Genomic DNA, 18,780 nt, shown 5'->3' with positions numbered 1-18,780 from the left:
CTCCAGTGTGTACCTGACATAAAATATTTCAGTGATTCCTCCTCACCACCCCCTCTGCAGACTATAAACTACTAAAGGTTGGGAGCAGTGACCTGGTCAGGTCTGCAGTGTACATACATGATATGGTGCCTGCTCTTCTGAGGGACTCAGGGGACCCTTCATGGAATTAAAGTAACCTTCACGCTCTGGGGAACTAAGCAGGGAGAATGATCAGGAGCCTCTCCCCAGCTCGGGACAGCAGTGACAATGATGACAATGAGGATGATGATGATGATAACGATAATGGTTATGATGACAACAGCAGCTAATACCACTGATTCAGTCCTTACCTTGTGCCAGGCACTGTGCCAAATCTTTTATATCTAGGGTCTATTTCAATATGAGTCATAAGCCTCTGGGCATAGGCCCCACAATTTGCCTCATTTTATGTTTGAGGTAACTGAGGCACAGAGAGATTAAGTGGCTGGTCCATGCCAGGAGTAAGTGAGCAAAGAGCTAGTGTGGGAATCTAAGAACAGATGCCCTCAAGATACTGGACATCTCCTGCGGGCTGGGCCATGGGGTCCCTGCACTGGCCTTCTACCTCCCGCACCACCCACCACTCCCCAACCCCTCCCCTCTACCCCACTCCCCTGCTCTGAAAGAGAATGCCTGAAAAGACGACGTCTCTACCAAAGAACGCAAAACCAATTTTGGAAATGTTTTCTAAGGTGAAGCATCCCCAGACTAAATACGCACCTTAAACAGACTCTAAATTGAAACTTCAGAGAAAAGCACTATATGGAGTAAGAACAAAAATGAAAGAAAAAAAGAAAAAGTATGGTTCTCCTGTTGAATTCTACCTAGGACACAATGACCCATGACTCTTTGGGGACAGTGTGGCTGTGAGTCTGTGCTCTCAGCTCCTCAAATTTTAAAATTTATTTGGAAATTGACATGCAGTAAGAGTCACTCTCAGGAATGTTAACAAGTGTACAGAAGCACGGCCAGCCCCACAGCCAAGGTGCAGGAGAGTCCCGTCTCCTCCACACTTCTCTCGTGCTGTGCCTTTGCAGTCCCTTCCTCTCCACCCACCAGCAAAGCACTGAAGGGTTTTCTGTCCCCACAGTTTTGTCTTTTCCGGGATGTTCTGCAGATGGGGGCATGCAACAGGCCACCTTTTGGTTCTGACTCATCTCACTTAGTGTGATGCATTGGAGACCCATCGCATGTCACATGGATCTCCTGTTTGTTCCTTTTGACGGCTGAGCAGCTTCCCATTATAGGACTCTTGGACTTACAGCTGGGGAGAGGCATCATGGGGTCTCAAGGCCCCTGGGCTGGGGACCATCAGCTGGGCCAGAGTGTCATGCTGCCTCAGGAGGCCTTGGACCCCTCCTCAAGCCTCCGTGTCCCCTCCTCATGGCACTAGGAAGGTTTCAGGCTGGTCAGACGGTACCATCTGGCCTTGTCAGGATGCCCTGGAAGAGGACTGGTTTCTGAGCAGACACAGCCCAGCCAGCCCTCAGCCCCAGCTTCAAACCTGTGGAACGTTGTCCTGAACACACACACACACCTTGGCTCAGTCAGATAGGCAGGGCCAGCGAGGAACCTGGACGGTTAACAGATGGCTTTATGGAAGAGGTAGCAGGTTCCAGCCCCAGCTTGTACAGTCCCCACTGTGTGATCCCGTGTGTGGGCCCCCAGTTATGCCATCTGTGAAACGGGACAAGAATAGCACCTCCTTGGTGGGCGTAAGGACCAAGTGAGATGGGGGTGAGGATGGCACACCTGGTATTGGTGCCCAATCAATGTCACTGTAGCTGATCACATCGGGGCCTGGCCTGAGGCTCCCTGGCAGTTTCAGGGTGCTGGAGATCTGGGGAAGTGCAGAAATAGGGATGGCACTAGTTCTCTGGGTCATGAAGACTTGAGCCAGCCGCAGCCCTTCTGGGCCCTCCCCTGGCCTGGAGGGCCCCTTCCCTCCAGGCATGTGCAGCAGGCGGTGCTGTAGGAACTTGGTTTCCTCCTCCTTGTGCCCAGTGGGGAAGACGGCTGCTGTGAAAAGGCAAAATGCAAAATGCACCCCAAGCCCCAAATCTGAAAATCTGCAGATTTTTACATCTGGGTTTCTGCGGGTGGGTGCCAGCCCGCCTGTGGGTGTGGAGTGGCAGCACCTTTCTGTGGCTCTGGTGGGAGATGCGGGGTACCAGGCAGGGGCTATGTTTGTTCCCCTGAGCATGGCAGGTCTCCAAGCCTCCCAGGCCTGAGGGATGGGGCCTGCAAGATCTGAGTCGATTCCAGGGTGATTCTGCTGAGGCTGAGCCCGCACCGATCTCAGTCGATTCCAGGGTGATTCCGCCGAGGCTGAGCCCGCCCCGATCTCCGTCGATTCCAGGGTTATTCTGCCGAGGCTGAGCCCGCACCGATCTCCGTCGATTCCAGGGTTATTCTGCCGAGGCTGAGCCCGCACCGATCTCCGTCGATTCCAGGGTTATTCTGCCGAGGCTGAGCCCGCACCCGGGAAGAAGAAGCACAAGTCCCAGTGGGATCTGTGTCCTGTGCTTTTCCCAAAGAGGGTTTTGAGGACTTCAGTATTTAAAGAGGAAAGAGCAGACAGGAGGGGAAGGAGGAAAGGAAAAAAAAGCGGGGGCTGGGTAGGCAATGAGACAGTGGCCACATCCTTGTGAGGCTCTGCTCAGCGCTCAGTGGATCCACCTTTCACAGAAGCTGGGGTAGGTGTGTGAAGCCCCAGCTACCTGTGTGGCCACAGAAGGGAGGCAGCACCGTGAGACTCAGTCCCCACGCTCCACTTCCCTTTGGCACAGTGGGTTCGGGGTCCTGAGGTTTTATCTTCCTTTCACAGGCCCCTCAATGGCCTCAGTGCCACTGATGTTGACTGGCTGTGGGGGGCAGGAAGCACAGGTGATGGGGAGATTTTAGCTGTGAACGTGGCTCACAGGCAGCGCTCATCAACATCCTGAGAACCAGCATTCTGCAGACATGCTTCAGGAAACCCCACTGTCACCACGTAGACAGAGGCCTGACAAGGAGAGGGTGGAGCTGGACAGGAGACCCTGGTGGCTAGAGGAGGGGATGTGGCACAAACTCAGCAGAGGGTGGCCTGCTGCCAAGCTGTCACATGGCAGAAGGACAGTGAATGTGCCCGGCCATGCCCACCTGGCTGCTGTCAGCACCTCCTCTCTGTCTCCAAAATTCATGCCCCACCCACCTGCCAGCCAGGGCCTTCCTGCTGTGGGGAGATGGCTGCCAAGCAGCTGAGCCCTGGAGGAGTTGCTCTCCCAGCGGCCTTCTCAGGAGCATCCCCAGCTGGAGGAAGAACCCGAAGGGGATGATTTCCCACCTCAGGAATCAGTTCCCGGGGTGGCGGCACCCAGGCCTTCCTGGGACCCTCAGTCCATGCCCCACAGTCTAGTCTGTGCTATATGCTTGGAACCAGTGGCTCCTCTCCGAAGAACAGAAGAGGGCTCCGTGGGCCTGCCGAGGGCCTGGCCCAGTGCCACAAGGCCCATGCAGTCCCAGGACACTGGCTCTTCCCTGAAGTTGGCTGTGCTCTTCCACCTTCCGTGGCCGTGATGCTCTGCGCAGATAGGGCCAGGCAGCCACATGATGGCTGAGGCCACCAGCCCCTGGGCTGGGCAGGAAGCCACCTTCCCTGGAGTCCTTAGGGGTCAGGCTTTCCCCACCACATCGAGCCAGCCTTCTTCCTTGGTACCGGCCCTTTCTGATCTATGTTCGGCCGATGAAGGTGGCGGGGCTGTGTGTGCTCCAGCTGCAGAAGTGGCCCTCCAGGGGCAGGGGAGGTGAGACAGGTGCTGCTCTCCTGGGGCCGGGGGCTGCCCTTTGGGCCCCCTGTGAAGGCCACAGAATCTGAGCTGTGGGAGTCAGAGATACCTCCTTGGAATCACAAGCAGGAGATGGGCCGAGGCTCGCTGCTCACTGGGGAAGGCCCCAGCCAGCTCTGGGCTCACGGCTCACTCCTCTCCTCTGCCCGCATGTCACATCCAGTCTCCATCACCTTCCCATGAGCAACGTTGCCAGCAAAGCACCTGACGATTCACCTTGTGGGTTTCTAGAGGCCAGAGCTAGAATGCTAGCGCGAGGTCAAATGCGCCCAGAGAAAAGGAGAAAGGGTTTGCTGCATCCTTCCTCACCATGCCCAGTCCCTGCGCACACAGATCTGACTTTGCCACTGGGGGCGTGACTGTGCTAATGCCTTACTCTGAAAATTCATAATTAGAGGGGAAGTGAAACGTGTATTTTGCCTCTTCTCTAAGAACTATCTTTCAAGGTGAAAAAATAGCCTCTCTTGAAGAAGAAAGCTTATACAGAGTTAGGGCTGGAATGCTGTGACATGTTAATTTACTTTCAAACATATCAGCCAAAATAAAAAGATTTAGTAAATGTAGCACAATGTTAATTAAATCTAGGTGACGGGTATACGGAAGTTCATTTTACTATTATTTCTGCTTGTCTGTATGTTTGAATATTTCATAAAATAAAAATGATGAAGAATTTATAAGATTTTTCAGGAGAACTGGTCTTCACTAGCTTGCTTAGAAAAGGGGTTATTAAGAAAAGGAAAAAGATGACTTTGGGGTGTTGAGAAAAGACACAGATCCTGGAGAAAGCCTATTTTCTTCCCCTGTGATCTCCTAACATCTAGCTCCACTCTTCCTTAGGAGAAGTTTGGGATATGTGCCCATAATTATGTTATGCAGTGTCTTCTCTGGATAAGAATGGCCATGTGACTAAACTCTGCCCAATAAGATGTGAACAGGTGTTCTGGGAAGGTCCCTTAATAAAGGAGGGGCGAGCCATTCTTCCCCCTTTTTGATTTCCTACCGCCTGGGAAAGTCTTGCAATGGCTGGTGCTCTAGCAGCCATTTTGGACCACAAGGGGCCCTAGAAGCTGAAAGGCGTGCACAGCAGAGCAGAGGATAGAAGCAGCCAGGGTTTCTGTTGATTGTGCAGCTGTGACATCGGCCCCAACTGCCCACCTCAGACTCCTCTCACGTGAGAGAATACAACTCTCGAGTATTTAAATTTCTGTGGTTAAGTCTCTGCTCTGGGCTGCTGAAGGAAGTTTCTAAATTATCCAACTCAAAATGAAACTTGCTTTTCCTTATGCTTCGGCAGATCCTATCCAGCTTTAAGCTCACCTTGCTTTTCCTTACGCTTCGGCAGATCCTATCCAGCTTTAAGCTCATCTTGCTATTCCTTACGCTTCGGCAGATCCTATCCAGCTTTAAGCTCACCGTTCTGTCACCCCCCACTTTTCTCTAAAAATGCCCAATGTGCTCTTGCTCTTTTCTTCTTAGTCCTATTCAAAATTGTTTTGGGATGATAGCTGCTAAACTTCTTCACACTAAGTTGTAAACGATCGCTAAGTGTTATGATATAATTCCCAATCTGCCCTTCCAGGGGAATATGAATTATGAGTGTAGAAAAAGAGTTAGGTTAGAAGACTGAATCACTACTACTATAATGATAGACCTTTATAAGTAAATTTGAAAATTTAGATTAAATGGACACTTTTCTAGAAAAACATATCTGACCAAAACCATCAAAGAAATTGAACCAGTAGTTACAAACTGATCTCTCTCCAAAACAAAAAGAAGCACAACCAAAAAGACAAAATCTACAGCTACTCAATGGCTTCACAGCACAGTGTGACCAAACATTCAGGGGACAGATTATTACAGCATCACAAGACCCATCTCTGGGACAGAAAAAGACTCTTGAGATTAGTCTGTAACCTTGATAGCAAAACCCAGATGAGGACGCTATAGGCCTAAATCACCCAGAAAAGTACATGAAAAACTTCAAATATCAGCAAAACAAATTCTTCAACGTGTTACAAAATATTACCTCACTACTCAGTGGGATCTATCTCAGGAATGCAAAGATGGTTTAACATTAGGAATTCTAATAATGAAATTCGCCCATTACTAGATTGGGGGCAGGAGCAAATATATAGACATTGAAAAGGGAATGGGAGGGTATTTTTGGGGAGTCTGCCAAGCCCCTGAAGGTCACATGACAGGTCCTTGTGAAGGTTGTGTCTGCCTCCAGCAGGTTGGGTTAACTGCCTCTGCCCTTGGATATTAGGGGGGCACTAACTTTACACTGAGTATCACTCCTGTTTGACTGGTCCTAAGGGAGTGTGCAGGTGGCAGAACTTGGGGTGCCTGGCAGGGTGTGAGAAGAGTACGCACCTTCACCACGGTGACCATGCCCTCGTTGGTGACGGGGTCTGTGCGGACGCTGAAGTGCCCGGATGGATCCCCACTGATGATGCGGTAAACAGCATTCCAGTTTGGAGAGTGGGGCTGATCTCGGTCCATCACTGTGAGGTTTGCGACCACGGTCTCCATGCGATTTTCGGGGACCTCCCCTGCAAACTGCAAAATGGAAGGAAAGAATGTTACAAACCCGTGTTAAGTGTAAATATGCACAGAGAAGTGCACGTAGCATATGTGCAGCTCAACGAATGTTCACAGACAGAACACACCATGTCAGCCCAGCTCAACGAATGTTCACAGACAGAACACACCGTGTCAGCCCAGCTCAACGAATGTTCACAGACAGAACACACCGTGTCAGCCCAGCTCAACGAATGTTCACAGACAGAACACACCGTGTCAGCCCAGCTCAACGAATGTTCACAGACAGAACACACCGTGTCAGCCCAGCTCAACGAATGTTCACAGACAGAACACACCGTGTCAGCCCAGCTCAACGAATGTTCACAGACAGAACACACCGTGTCAGCCCAGCTCAACGAATGTTCACAGACAGAACACACCATGTCAGCCACGCCCAGATCAGGAATCAGAGAAGACAGGCTGCTCGGGGGTGCACAGGAGTGCATGCCTCGTAGCATGGCTGCTGGGGCCCCACTGAAGCAGGTGTGCAGACCTACCCGGCAGGCGCGTCAGCCCCGTGGCCACGGCAGAGGGCCACTGATTTAGCGGCTTCAACAATGGGCATTTCTCTTCATTCCCAGTCCCCACCCCAGACCCCTTCCACGTCCCAAAGTTTCCACCTGTACTGGTTCAATGGTGGCCTCAAAGATATGGCCACATCTCAATCCTCGGAGCTGGAAATGCCACCTTGTAGGAAGAAGAGGCGCTGGAGGTAAGGATTCTGAGCTGGGGAGATTTTTCTGGATTATCCAGGTGGGAGCTAAATGCTACCATGTGCATCTTCAGAAGAGGGAGGCAGAGGGGATTTCACAAAGGAGAAGACACAGACATATTCAGAAGATGAGGCCATGGGAGACGGAGGCACAGACTGGAGTGATGCCACCACAAGCCCAGGAACACCAGGGTGGCCAGCAGAACCCGGAAGAGGAGGAAGGGTGCTCCCTGGAGTCTTTAGAGGGAGCAAGACCCTGGTGATTTCAGACTGACAGAATAAATTCCTGTTGTTTCAAGCCCCCAGTTTGTGGCCATTTGTTGCAGGAATCTGGTAAGCTCATGTTGACTTCCGGCGTCACAGATGAGTTCACCTGGGTTTGTTCTTTACATGGGTGGAATCTTCCAGCACTTGTGTCTGGCTTCTGCTCAGCACTGTGGGTCTGGGATTCCTTTGTGTTGCTTCATGCAGCTGAGATGGCTGAGCAGCGCTCTGTGATGTGATGATGCTGTGATCAGGTACCCTTCCTCCCAGGACGGGCGCTGGAGTGTCAGGACAGGGCTGCTGTGCACATCTGCAGGCAGCTCTGCTCCGCTTCCACTGGGAGTGTCCCCGGGTGGGAAGCCCCTGTGTCCCGGCATGGGGCACTGTTAGGGGCTGAATGGTGTGTCCTGGAATTTCTGTGTGGAAGCCCTAAACCCCCAAGGCCTCAGAGTGTGACTGTATCTGGAGATGGGACCTTTAAAGAGGTGACTAAGTTAAAACAAGGCTGTTAGGGTGTCTAGGGAATTACCCAGGCCACCTTCACACCTGCCCTCAGCCAGGAGTCACAGAGGAGCCCTTGGGTGCAGCAAACAGAAACTTGCACTGGGGTGACCTGAACCCAGGAGCCTGAACTTCCAGGGCTGCAGGTGGCTGGGCCCATCGGGGCGGGGCTCTTTCCTTCCCCGGCCTCCCGTGGTCAGGACTTTGCAGCTCGGCCTGGCCCTCTGGCTGCCTGAGAAGCACAGCTGCCCCTTCGGTAAGAAAGAGTCTTCCTGGAGTGCCCCTCCCCAGCTGACTTGTGCTGATGCTCCGTTGGACAGGGAGATGTCCCGCGGCCACCAAAAGCCCAAAGAAGGGAGCCCTGTGAGGTGGGAAAGGGAGAAGGGGTCGGAAACGGGCATCGGGAGGCCAGCAGACTGCATCTACCATAGGCAGGTCCTGCAAGGACAGAGAAGCACACAGAGGCCCCAAGGTGGCGGTTCTGTGCCCAGAGTCTCAGAGCCGGTGTGAGAGGAGGCTGTGAGACGGTGCAGATTCACCTGACCCACCCGCGCCCCTTCAGTGCACATCTGTCATGAGCGTGGAGGCCCCGTTAGACCAGTGGACAAAGACGTCAGGTGAACAGGGTCCGGGGACATACAGATGGTGACTGTCCCTGCTGGCCCAAGGCCTGGCCTCTCATCAGTGCATGAAGGAATGAGTGATAGCCTTCATATAAATGCACAAAAATGAAATACGCTGGTCCCCTTTCCCAGGCAGGAGCCAAGTCAGCATTCCTAAAAAGGACGGAGACGCGACAGAAGAATTCAGAGCCCACACCAACGGGCTGCCTTGTCAAGGATGGAAAAATATTCCAGTTTAATCCCAGACAAGTGTTGCGTCCTTTCTCTGTATTTCAAAAGCTTAGAGAAAGTCCTTTAATCAGCTTCCTCGACCTGGTGCTCTAAGCTGGGCTGAAAACCCCGCAGCCCGGCCCAGCTCTGGGTCTGGTAGGAAGGGCCCTGCCTGTCACCGCAGGTCCAAGCATTCACATCCCGATACAATCAGCTTGTTAGGAAGAAAAATTGTGGGTTTGTCCAAAGTGGGATCTCAGCCATGTCTGTGGAGCAGGAGCCCTTCCTCCCACAATGGCCACGCTCAGCCATAGATCGCATCTCAGGATTGGGAGGAACCATCTTTGTTAAACTCCAGAGTGGACAGCTACTGCCCCCACCACTCCCGATGTCCAGTGTGGGACGGAATCTCCTAGCTGTCTCTGCTCCTGAGCCAGGTGGCCAGAGCCCGGAACCTGCAGCTCGGTCCCCGGGGAGGCCTGGAGACGCTGACCCGGCCCTAGAGGAGGGAGCTTCGGGACTCCCTCCGTCTTCCCTTCATCACACATGTTTTGAGCCACCCGGGGTCAGATCGTCCCCCAGCAGGACAGGGAGCTGGCGTCGCCGTGGGACACACTGGGCTCTGCATCGCGTGGCATCATGGCATGGGGGGTGGTGCCTGCTGGGGGATAGCAGGGGTGACTCAGGCCATGGTTGGAGATCCATATGTTCTGGGGGTAAGAACATGCCTGAGAGTGAGGCGCAGGGAGCTGCCTGCCTGATCTCAGCCCTGCGGTCCTTGGGTGCAAGAGGACAGCCCTTGCTGAGGCTGTGGCCACGAGGGATCCTGGGCGGCCAGGCCCCAGGCAGAGGACCACTGCAGGGGGACATTCAAGGAAGCTTCGCTGAGGCCTGTGAACAAGTTCCAGAAGGGCCGGGGACTGGGCGGGAGGAGCAGCCTTCCTCAGCCAGGGTTGTGCTGCTGTGAGTCTAGGAGCTGACCTGGTGCCTGGGGGGGCCTGGGGGTGGGACAGAGCTGTGAGGTGGAGGTGATAGTCCCCCTGGTGTCCTCAGGGGAGGTGGTAGCTGGGCCACATTATACACTCCCTGCTGGGACCATCTTGAGGCAGAGGTGGTGGTGGGAGGGCCTCAGGCTGGGGGGAGCTTTGCAGACCTGGAGCAGGGAGGAGGGTGTCCTGCCCCATTGTCAGTGAGGCAGGCAGGTGACCCCTGCAGTGGCTGGTGGAGGAATCAAGGCCAGTGAGCTCCCCTGACCCCAGGGATCTGAGTTGCAAAATGTGCTGGGTGCCAGGACCCTGAGCCCTCTCCAGAGATGCCATGAACACACAGATGCTGCTCTGGCCAGGCCCCACAGCATACAATGCTGGTCTCTGACACCTGGCCCCGGGCCATTCCCTCTGCTGGGGACACTGCCTTGCCCCAAAGCAGCCTGCCACGGCCCCATAGCACACACTGCTGGGCTCTGACACCTGACCCAGGACCACTCCCTCCACTGGGGACACCGCCTTGCCCCCAAAGCAGCCTGCCAGGCCGGCCCCTGCAGCGCACACTGCTGGGCTCTGACAACTGGTCCCGGGCCATTCCCTCTGCTGGGGACACTGCCTTGCCTCCAAAGCAGCCTGCCAGGGCCCCATAGCACACAATGCTGGGCTCTGACACCTGGCTCAGGGCCACTCCCTCTGCTGGGGACGCTGCCTTGCCCCCAAAGCATCCTGCCAGGGCCCCGTAGCACACACCGCTGGACTCTGACACCTGGCTCAGGGACACTCCCTCCGCTGGGGACACTGCCTTGCCCCAAAGCAGCCTGCCTGAGTCTTGGGGCTACCTCTCCTTCCTTGGGTGAAAACCTGCTGGCCTCCCCCGGGAGCCACTTGGCAGCCCTCAGTAGCTTCTGGCCTTTAGGACTCTGTGGGAGGGTTGAGCAGGACCACACCGCTCTGGTCCTGCGGCCATGTCACCCCAAGTTTCCTTAAGGGCTTGGTGGGATGAAGGGCTCTCTCTGGTCAGCTTGGTCTAGTGTGGCGTTGGCCCGAAGCCTATTTTTATAAATAAAGTTTTATTGACACCCAGCCATGCCCCATTCATTTACATATCACCTGTGGCTGCTTTCCTGCCCCAACAGTGGCATTGAGTCGCAGTAACAGAGACAGCCTGACCATAGATGAAAATACTTTCTGGTCCTTCGCTGAAAATGCTTCAGATCCTTGTTCTCCACCCCTGAGGCCCCTGCCTCAATAACTGGTTTGAAATAGGCTAATGACCTAAGTCAGCCAATTAGGGGTCAGTTCTGGTGGCCCCTGCGTCTGGCCTGGGCATGGTAACCACGTGAATCTGGAGGTGTTGGGTTGGGTGGGAGCCGCCATTCGCAGCCCGAGAACAAAGCCAGCTGGAGGAAGCATGGCCCAGGGGAGCGTCATGGTGAGCTGGTGGAGCCTAGGTCCAGCCATGCCTGAAGGGGTAGATTTTCCAAGACTTCTCAGCTCTTGTGAGATGAGCCACTCTTTTTTTTTCAAGTTGCCAGGGTCAGCATAGTGGTCATTAGTGAGGCTTCCTGGCTCCCCTGCACCTTCTGAATTCCCTTCCTTATTTTCCAGATATCCACTTTCCCAGCCTCCTCTACAGCCACAACCAGGTAGGTGACCTAGGGACCTGCCAGCCAGCTGCACCTGGATGTCTGTGGTTCAGAAGAGAGGCGGAGAGGGCCTGATCCTGGCAAACTGCAGAGATGCCTTGAGCTTTGGAGCCAGCAGAGGCAGAAGGTGGGGCCAGCACCCTTGCAGGTGGCAGGGGCAAGGCTCTGTGCCCAGTGGTGGGGGCAGGAGGGCCCCCTCCTAGTGGAGCAGCCATGCCTGATGCTCCCGGCCCCTTGGATTTCGTGGCCCCTCACATCATCCTCTGTAGCGTCTGTCTCTGCTTACATGGCCAGGTGGGTCCTGGTGTTGTCTGCCGTTTTAGTGAGGGCCTGTCTGATGCTTCTCCACTCGCTCCTGTCCTTCTGAGGAGGGAGTGCGGCGCTGTCTGCATCCATTCCCTTGCAGACTTCTGAGTGAAGTTTATACAAAGAGTCTATTCTAAATCATGCAAGTTTAATAAAGGTTCACAAAGAAGGCCTTAGCTGATAAATCTGGTTTAGAATTTTCTTATTAACCTTCCCCCAGCCATAATGACTTTTAAATTTAATTTTTTCAGATTTTCCGACACAAGGAAAGCCTCTCAGTCCCCTTGGGATGAAAAGGCAGATATTTGGGAAAGGAGAAATTTTAAGAGCATCGGAATGGAATTTGTTGCCGAGACTGTAATCTAGAATTCAACTCTGCACCCATCCTGAGAGGTAGGAGGATTTTGTCTTCCTACGAGGGCCTTCCAGCACAATCCCAGCTCTGAGGCAGAAACCGTGAGGTTCTCAGGGGAAGGTCACCATTCCAAGAGGAGGATTTGGGCAGGAACCCTGCAGCACAGCCGGTGTTTCAGGAAAAACCCACCCAGCTGTTCCCTTATGATGTCAGCGGGTGGTCAGGGCCGAGAGGGCCAGGCCCCATCCACACAATGTCCAGCAAGACCCTGGGGCCTCCAAGGCACCTATGCTGGGGCCACGGTGGTCCTGTCCTCAGGGAGAAGTCCCACATCTGCCACACGGCAAGCGGCCATGTCGGAGGCAGTGGGAGAGAAGTTTTGTTCCCCACAGGAAGGTGGTCCCCTCTGTGACACGGGGAGGAGGGACCCTGTTCTTCAGGAGGCTGTGGGGTCAGGTGGGCTGGCACAGTCAGGGCACTCAGTGCAGCACCTGGTACAGGGTCGGTGCCCACCTGCTGCTGCAATGACCAAGGCTAAGGGTGGATTTCTGTGCCTGCAGCCGAGAGACCAGGGGGACACGGTGCAGACGAAGCTGACTTCTGGCTGGTGGGTGTGAGGACTCCAGCCCAGGCAGGTGTTTCATCAAGAAAGAAGGGGGCCAGGGGAGAGAAGGAAGAGGGAGAAGCTGCCAGAGAGGAAGGAAGAGCACAGGGCACACCCTGTCCCACGTCCCACCAGTTCTCAGCAGCTGCCTGGTGATCCCCATGCTGCATGACCATGATCTCCAGGTACCCAGAGGACTGGGAGCCCCATGAGAGAGCCGCAGCCCCTGGTACCCCTGCGCCCCTTCCAGTGAGTTGCTGCTGTGCTAATCCTCATGCCCCTAACATCCAGTCCCCGGTGGAGGCCCTGATGACAGCTCCCGCCAGCTCGGTGTGGGTGGGGCTACGGGCCCTGCAGCCCACACTCTCGGGACTGGCTGCTGTCCCCCGTTGGGGCCAGCCCACAGGACGCCGGCTTGGGAGAAGTCCCAGGGGCGGCCACTCAGACGCCTCCAAAGCACCAAGAGAAGCCACATTTGCAAGAGCAGAAACGCAAAACAGCTGGCAGTGGGCAGAAGCAGAGAGGAGAAGCTTGCAGGCCCTCACAAGGAGATAGGCCTGTCTCAGAGAGGGGGCACCTTGGGCTCATGCTGGTGACAACCCCAGGGAAACAGAATGACAGCATTTCAGGAGCAGGAGGCAGAGGGGATTATATTATTGTTCCCATTTTGCAGGTGACGAAACTGAGGCTCCAGGAGGCAACCTGCCCAAGGTCACCAGTGGTGGGGAAGGGGCGCTGAGGCTGCACTGGCCCCCTGGGGGTGGCCTCTCGGCCCCACACCCTGCTTGAGAGGTCACCTTCATGGTTTTCGTTTGGAACAGGGAATTGTACATCCATGAATGAATAACAATTGCTCATGGTAGGAAAATGGGAAAAAACAAAATCCACAGAAATAAAATATGTACATTTACACTTTTTTTTTTTTTTTTTTTTTTTGCGATGGAGTCTCTTCTGCTGCCCAGGCTGGAGTGCAATTGCTAGATCTTGGCTCACTGCAACCTCCACCTCCTGTGTTCAAGCAATTCTCCTGCCTCAGCCTTGTGAGTAGCTGGGATTACAAGCACTTGCCATCATGCCCAGCTAATTTTTGTATTTTTGTAGAGACAGGGTTTCCCCATGTTGGCCAGGCTGGTCTTGAACTCCTGACCTCAGGTGATCCGCCCGCCTCGGCCTCCCAAAGTGCTGGGATTACAGGTGTGAGCCACCATGCCTGGCCTTACAGATTTTAAGTATGTAGATTAACCTCTGAGGAGCAGGGGCTGTGACTGCTTTGGTTTTCGCTGTAGCTGTCCTGTACCCTGGCATAGGGAGTGCCCAGTGCGGGGTGAAATAATGAATGAATGAATGAATGAATGAATGTGCAAACGTAATGAACAAGGCCTGGCACGTGGCACACGAAGTTTCGTAAGATATTTAGTTTTTTAATTCAATGCTAATACTGTGTGTCTTTTTTTTTTTTTTTTTTTTTTTTTTTTTTTTTTTTTTTGAGACAGAGTCTTGCTCTGTTGCCCAGGCTGGAGCTTAGTGGCATGATCACACCTCACTGCAGCCTCGAACTCCTGGGCTCAAGTGATCCTCCTGCCTCAGCCTCCCACGTAGCTGGAGCTACAGGCCTGTGCCACCTCTGCCGTGTGTGGTGTGTGAGATTTTTAATCAGCTCTCTGAGACAGGTGGTGATGAGGCGCTGACCTCAGACGTCTGCGATGCTAGAATCTTCCTCCTTCAAAATATTCCCAAAATGACACCGATGTAGCCTTTTCGCTATAATTGAAGTCAGGGCTCGACAACAAGCCTGTGGCCTGAATCTTTGTTTTTGTAAATAAAGTTTTATTGGGACATGGCCACACCCACTCGCTTCTGTTTTGTCTGTGGTTGTTTTTGTCCTACAATGGCGGAGTTTCGGAGTTGCCACGGAGACTTTCTGGCAGCCAAAGTGCAAGCATTTACTCTCCAGACCATTCAAGAAAAGGTGTGCCTGCCCCTGTGTCAAGGGCCGCTCATTTACCTGCAAATCCCTGGGAATGTGGGCCCCGCACGCTCCTCTGGATCTGCCCTTGCACTCCTGGAACGAGCACAGGAGCGGTTCTGCGGGGTGGTTATCGCGTGCCCCAGGGCATGGCTGGCATTTAGGGCACTGCCCATAGCCCCCAGGTCTCCGTGGCTGGTGAAGGGCAGAGTGAGGCTGCTCCTCCTGGAACGGAGGCCCCGGGGGTCCTGGTTTCAGAGGCCCCGGGCTTGACCCATTCTGCCTCTGCATTGTTCATCCGTTTGTGCTGCCTGCCCTGCTCTGAAAACGGCCGTCCGCGATCCCTCCACGCCTGCCAGGGACCCGCCTTTCGCGACTCTGGAACTCCAAGGACTGAACACGTCATGGATTGAATTTCCATCAGTTGCTGGGAGCCAGAAGGTGCCCCCGGCTCCAGGCTGCTCCTCAGGTGTGACACACAGGACTGCGTCTTGGTGATTTGCTGCTGTACTTAATTTTTGTCCGTCCCTCCCACATCCTGTTTCCTGGCAACTAGGCTAGTGGTGGTGAGTCAACATCTCATAAAGATGAACCACGGCCGACTGCGAACTTTGCTTCCACCTCTGACGGACAATAGTGCCACTGAGGCCCGGCTTTGTCTCCTGGAAGGCTCAGGACCTCCTTTTGCCTCTTCCCACGGAGCAGGTCTGAATGAGTGGAAATGGGACTCTGCTGCTACCCTCGTCACCCCAACCCCGTGGGCCAGCGTAGGATCGATGCTTTCACTGAGGCGCCGCTTGCTCAGAAGCGTCCGGCTGGTCCTAATGAGGCCTTGACGTTCCCAGCCACCCGGCATTGGGCGCTGCTTCTCCCGGCCGGTGCCCGGTGTGGACAAGGGCATCTAATTGGAGGGAAGTGCCCAAGCCTGGTGCTCTTGCCCAGCCGGAGCTCAGCGGATCCATCACTGTAACTAGCACAGCTGAGCGCCGGCCCTGACGGCTCCTGTCTGGCTGGGGTGTGGTCTGCTGCGCACCCCCATGGGGCTGGGAGCCACCTGGGGACACAGCTAGCTGCAGTTCTCTCCATTCTGCGATTGCTTGCATTGGAAAATTGATAGTGTAAACCTACAAACCACAGCTCCTTTGGATGTTACAATGTCATTGCTTTTTGGAATTTTGTGTTCTATTCAATGACGATTTCTGCTGAGTTCTGAGTTCACAAATCAGAATTGTTGGATCCATGTCTCTTGTGACCAGAAGGAAGTTGCAGGCCCTGCTCCTGCTCCTGCTCCCTTTACAGACAGGAGCTTTGGGGGTGGCGGGGGGCAGTGGCAGAGCCCACCTGCCTGAGCCTCTGCTCCCGCCTTGCAGTGCTGCTATGAGGATAAATAAATAGTGTACAAAAAAGCGCTCACTGCAACGCCCGCTTGAGCGAAAGGACCAGTCATTTAGCTAAAAATTAACTTGAAACCCCCTTTTGGGCTTTTGGGTCCATAGACCAGGTTGGCTTGCTCCCTTCCCAGAAAGGACACAGAGATTGACCCATCTTCTTACCCCGGATCGGAGCACAGCTTCAGGCAGCTCCTGTCAGCAGCTTGTCTGTGCTGGGGTGAAGGACACAATTGCTATCAATCGTCATTATTAATCATACAACAGCCACAACGGCCATATTGTTGCTGTTTTACTCATTGGTCTTTCTTTGAGTCAGGTACGCTGCCAAGGAACTGATATCCGGGAACATTCAGTCCTCACACACCCATCAGGCAGGAACAGATGAGGAAAGGGAGGCAACTTGCCCAAGGTCAGCAACTGGTCAGTTGTGGAACCAGGCTTGAAGCTGGGGAGTCTGGCCCAGCGCCCACCCCCAACCCCTGGGCCCCACCTCTCCTGCGCAGCTGGGACAGGTGGGTGCAGGGAGGCCTGAGAGACTGGCGGGAGCACCACGGCTGGGAGGACTAAGTCTTGACCCCCAGGCCGAGAGACCTCAAGTTTCTGTGTGTCCCTGCCTTGGGGTTGTCCTTCCCAGTACGCGGTTCCCCCATGTCCCTGCCCCAGGGTGGGCCCCGACTTGGCCTCTCAGAAGCGCCCCCTCTGCAGCCGTCTCTGGGAAAACGTCCCTGGTGGGAGGAGCAAGGAGGCGGGAGGAGCAAGGAGGCGGGAGGTGATGTCGGGCGGGTGGGAGCTCCTGGTCCCTGCGGCCGCCACCTCTGTGCTCGGAAAAGCTGGCTCCAATTAATTATTTATGGCCGAGGCTTGCACTGCGCACCCAAGCATAATTAAGGGCACTGAGTCCATTCTAATTTTAAGATGCCAAATTCCTGTGCTCAGGAACTCACGCTGCATCGTAATTTCTCCCTTCTTCTGCAGAAGTCAGGGACTCACAGGGCTTGGCCAGAGTGGGCACACAGCCAGGCTTGAGGGGCCGGGGATCTGTGGGTGAGAGCTGCCCTGGGTCAGCCCAGCCAGTGCCCCCGCTGAGGCTGGCCAGTAGTCTGTCTACCCTGCAGAGCTGGGGCTGCCCTTCTTCTTGGCCAGGAGGGTCACTTCCGAGGAGGGACCTCAGGCAGCATCCTCGGGCGGCTTGGGGAGGGAACTTCCAGAAGGACCTCAAAAACATGGGGGCCAGAGACCCACAGACACCAGGGCTCCTAAGCTCAGCTGACACCCTGCCTCTGGCAAAACCATTTTTAACCCCTTCGAGAGAAAAATCTGTATTTCCACATCAACTGTGATAACCAGGCACTGGCTGAGCTGGGCACATCCTAAACGCTGGGGACCCGCTCATCCTGCCCTGGGAGACCCTGTGGGGAAACCACCACGACTCCCCTCCCTCTTTATTCAAAAAATATTTAACCTGGGCTGGGCGCGGTGGCTCACGCCTGTAATCCCAGCACTTTGGGAGGCCGAGGTGGGAGGATCACGAGGTCAGGAGATCAAGACCATCCTGGCCAACACGGTGAAACCCCATCTCTACTAAGAATACAAAAAATTAGCCGGGTGTGGTGGCAGGTGCCTGTAGTTCCAGCTACTCGGGAGGCTGAGGCAGGAGAATGGCGTGAACCCGGAAGGCGGAGGTTGCAGTGAGCCGAGATCGCGCCACTGCACTCCAGCCTGGGCGACAGAGCGAGACTCTGTCTCAAAAAAAAAAAAAAAAAAAAAAAATTAACCTGATTTTATTCATGCTTGCCTTGGGACAGGGAATAGATCATTCATGAAAGACATACAGTAAACAAAATAAGTCTTATCATGTATGCATTTTAAACTACAACAATGATATACCACCTCCCTCTTCTTTTCTCTCTCTTTTTTTTTTTTTGAGACAGGCTAGAGTGCAATGGTGCGATCTCGGCTCACTGCACCCTCCACCTCCCAGGTTCAAGCAATTCTCTGCCTCAGCCTCCTGAGTAGCTGGGATTACAGGTGTGCACCACCACACCCGGCGAATTGTTTGTTTTTTTTTTTTTTTGGTATTTTTAGTAGAGATGGGGTTTCACATCTTGGCCAGGCTGGTCTTGAACTCTGGACCTCGTGATCCACCCACCTTGGCCTCCCAAAGTGCTGGGATTACAGGCTTGAGCCACTGCGCCCGGCCCTCCCTCTTCTTTTAACAGCTGGGGAAACTGGGCTGAGAAGGTTTTGGTGACATTGCTGTAAGCCCCTCACCTGTGAAAGGCTGAGACGGGACAGGACTCCAGGTCTGTTAAAGCTGGAACCTTGTCTGCTCGCCACCCAGCTTCATGCCCCTGGGATGGGGGTCTGGGCAGCACCCATGGCATTTTTAGAGCAGATTTATATTGCTGAAGTCTTAAACTTTCACATAGATCAGCAGTGCTCCCGATGACACCTTGAGGTGGGATTAATTCTAGGTGGAAAGCGGGGATAAAATCCTGCTGCTCAGAGAGGTCCAGCTCTCCGGCTTTGGCTACACAGCTGGCAGGGACCAAAAGGGGTGCCAGGGCTGGGCTTCCTGACTCCAGGGGACCCTCCCTGTGGGCATGTGCGTGGGTGGGGTGGGGGTGGCCTGGAGGAAGGCCTGTGATGCCAGATCTCCAGGGTCACTCTGTGCTGTCTGGACCTGTCCCTGAGAACTTCACTGCAGGACCCATCAGTGTTAATAGGAGGCTTTGGGGCAGGGTCTGAAGCTCGTGTCCTCTGTGGCCACCAGCTTCTAGTGCAGCAG

The 18,780-nt window shown here is 54.4% G+C and overlaps 1 protein-coding gene across 2 annotated transcripts in view; it reads right to left on the bottom strand.

The window, feature by feature from the left end:
- Positions 1–18,780, bottom strand: part of CDH4 (cadherin 4) — a 703,097-nt gene that overhangs the window by 22,089 nt on the left and 662,228 nt on the right. For both annotated transcript variants that reach the window (XM_024239065.2, XM_054541916.2), the window contains one exon: positions 6,219–6,404. In XM_024239065.2, the coding sequence (XP_024094833.2) occupies positions 6,219–6,404 (186 nt within the window). The remainder of the gene's footprint in view (positions 1–6,218; positions 6,405–18,780) is intronic.

Source organism: Pongo abelii, chromosome 21, assembly GCF_028885655.2.
Source record: "Pongo abelii isolate AG06213 chromosome 21, NHGRI_mPonAbe1-v2.0_pri, whole genome shotgun sequence".
NCBI classification, from domain to species: Eukaryota; Metazoa; Chordata; class Mammalia; order Primates; family Hominidae; genus Pongo; species Pongo abelii.
The sequence above is the reverse complement of the archived record's forward strand: the minus strand, read 5'-3'. Positions and strand labels throughout refer to the sequence as shown.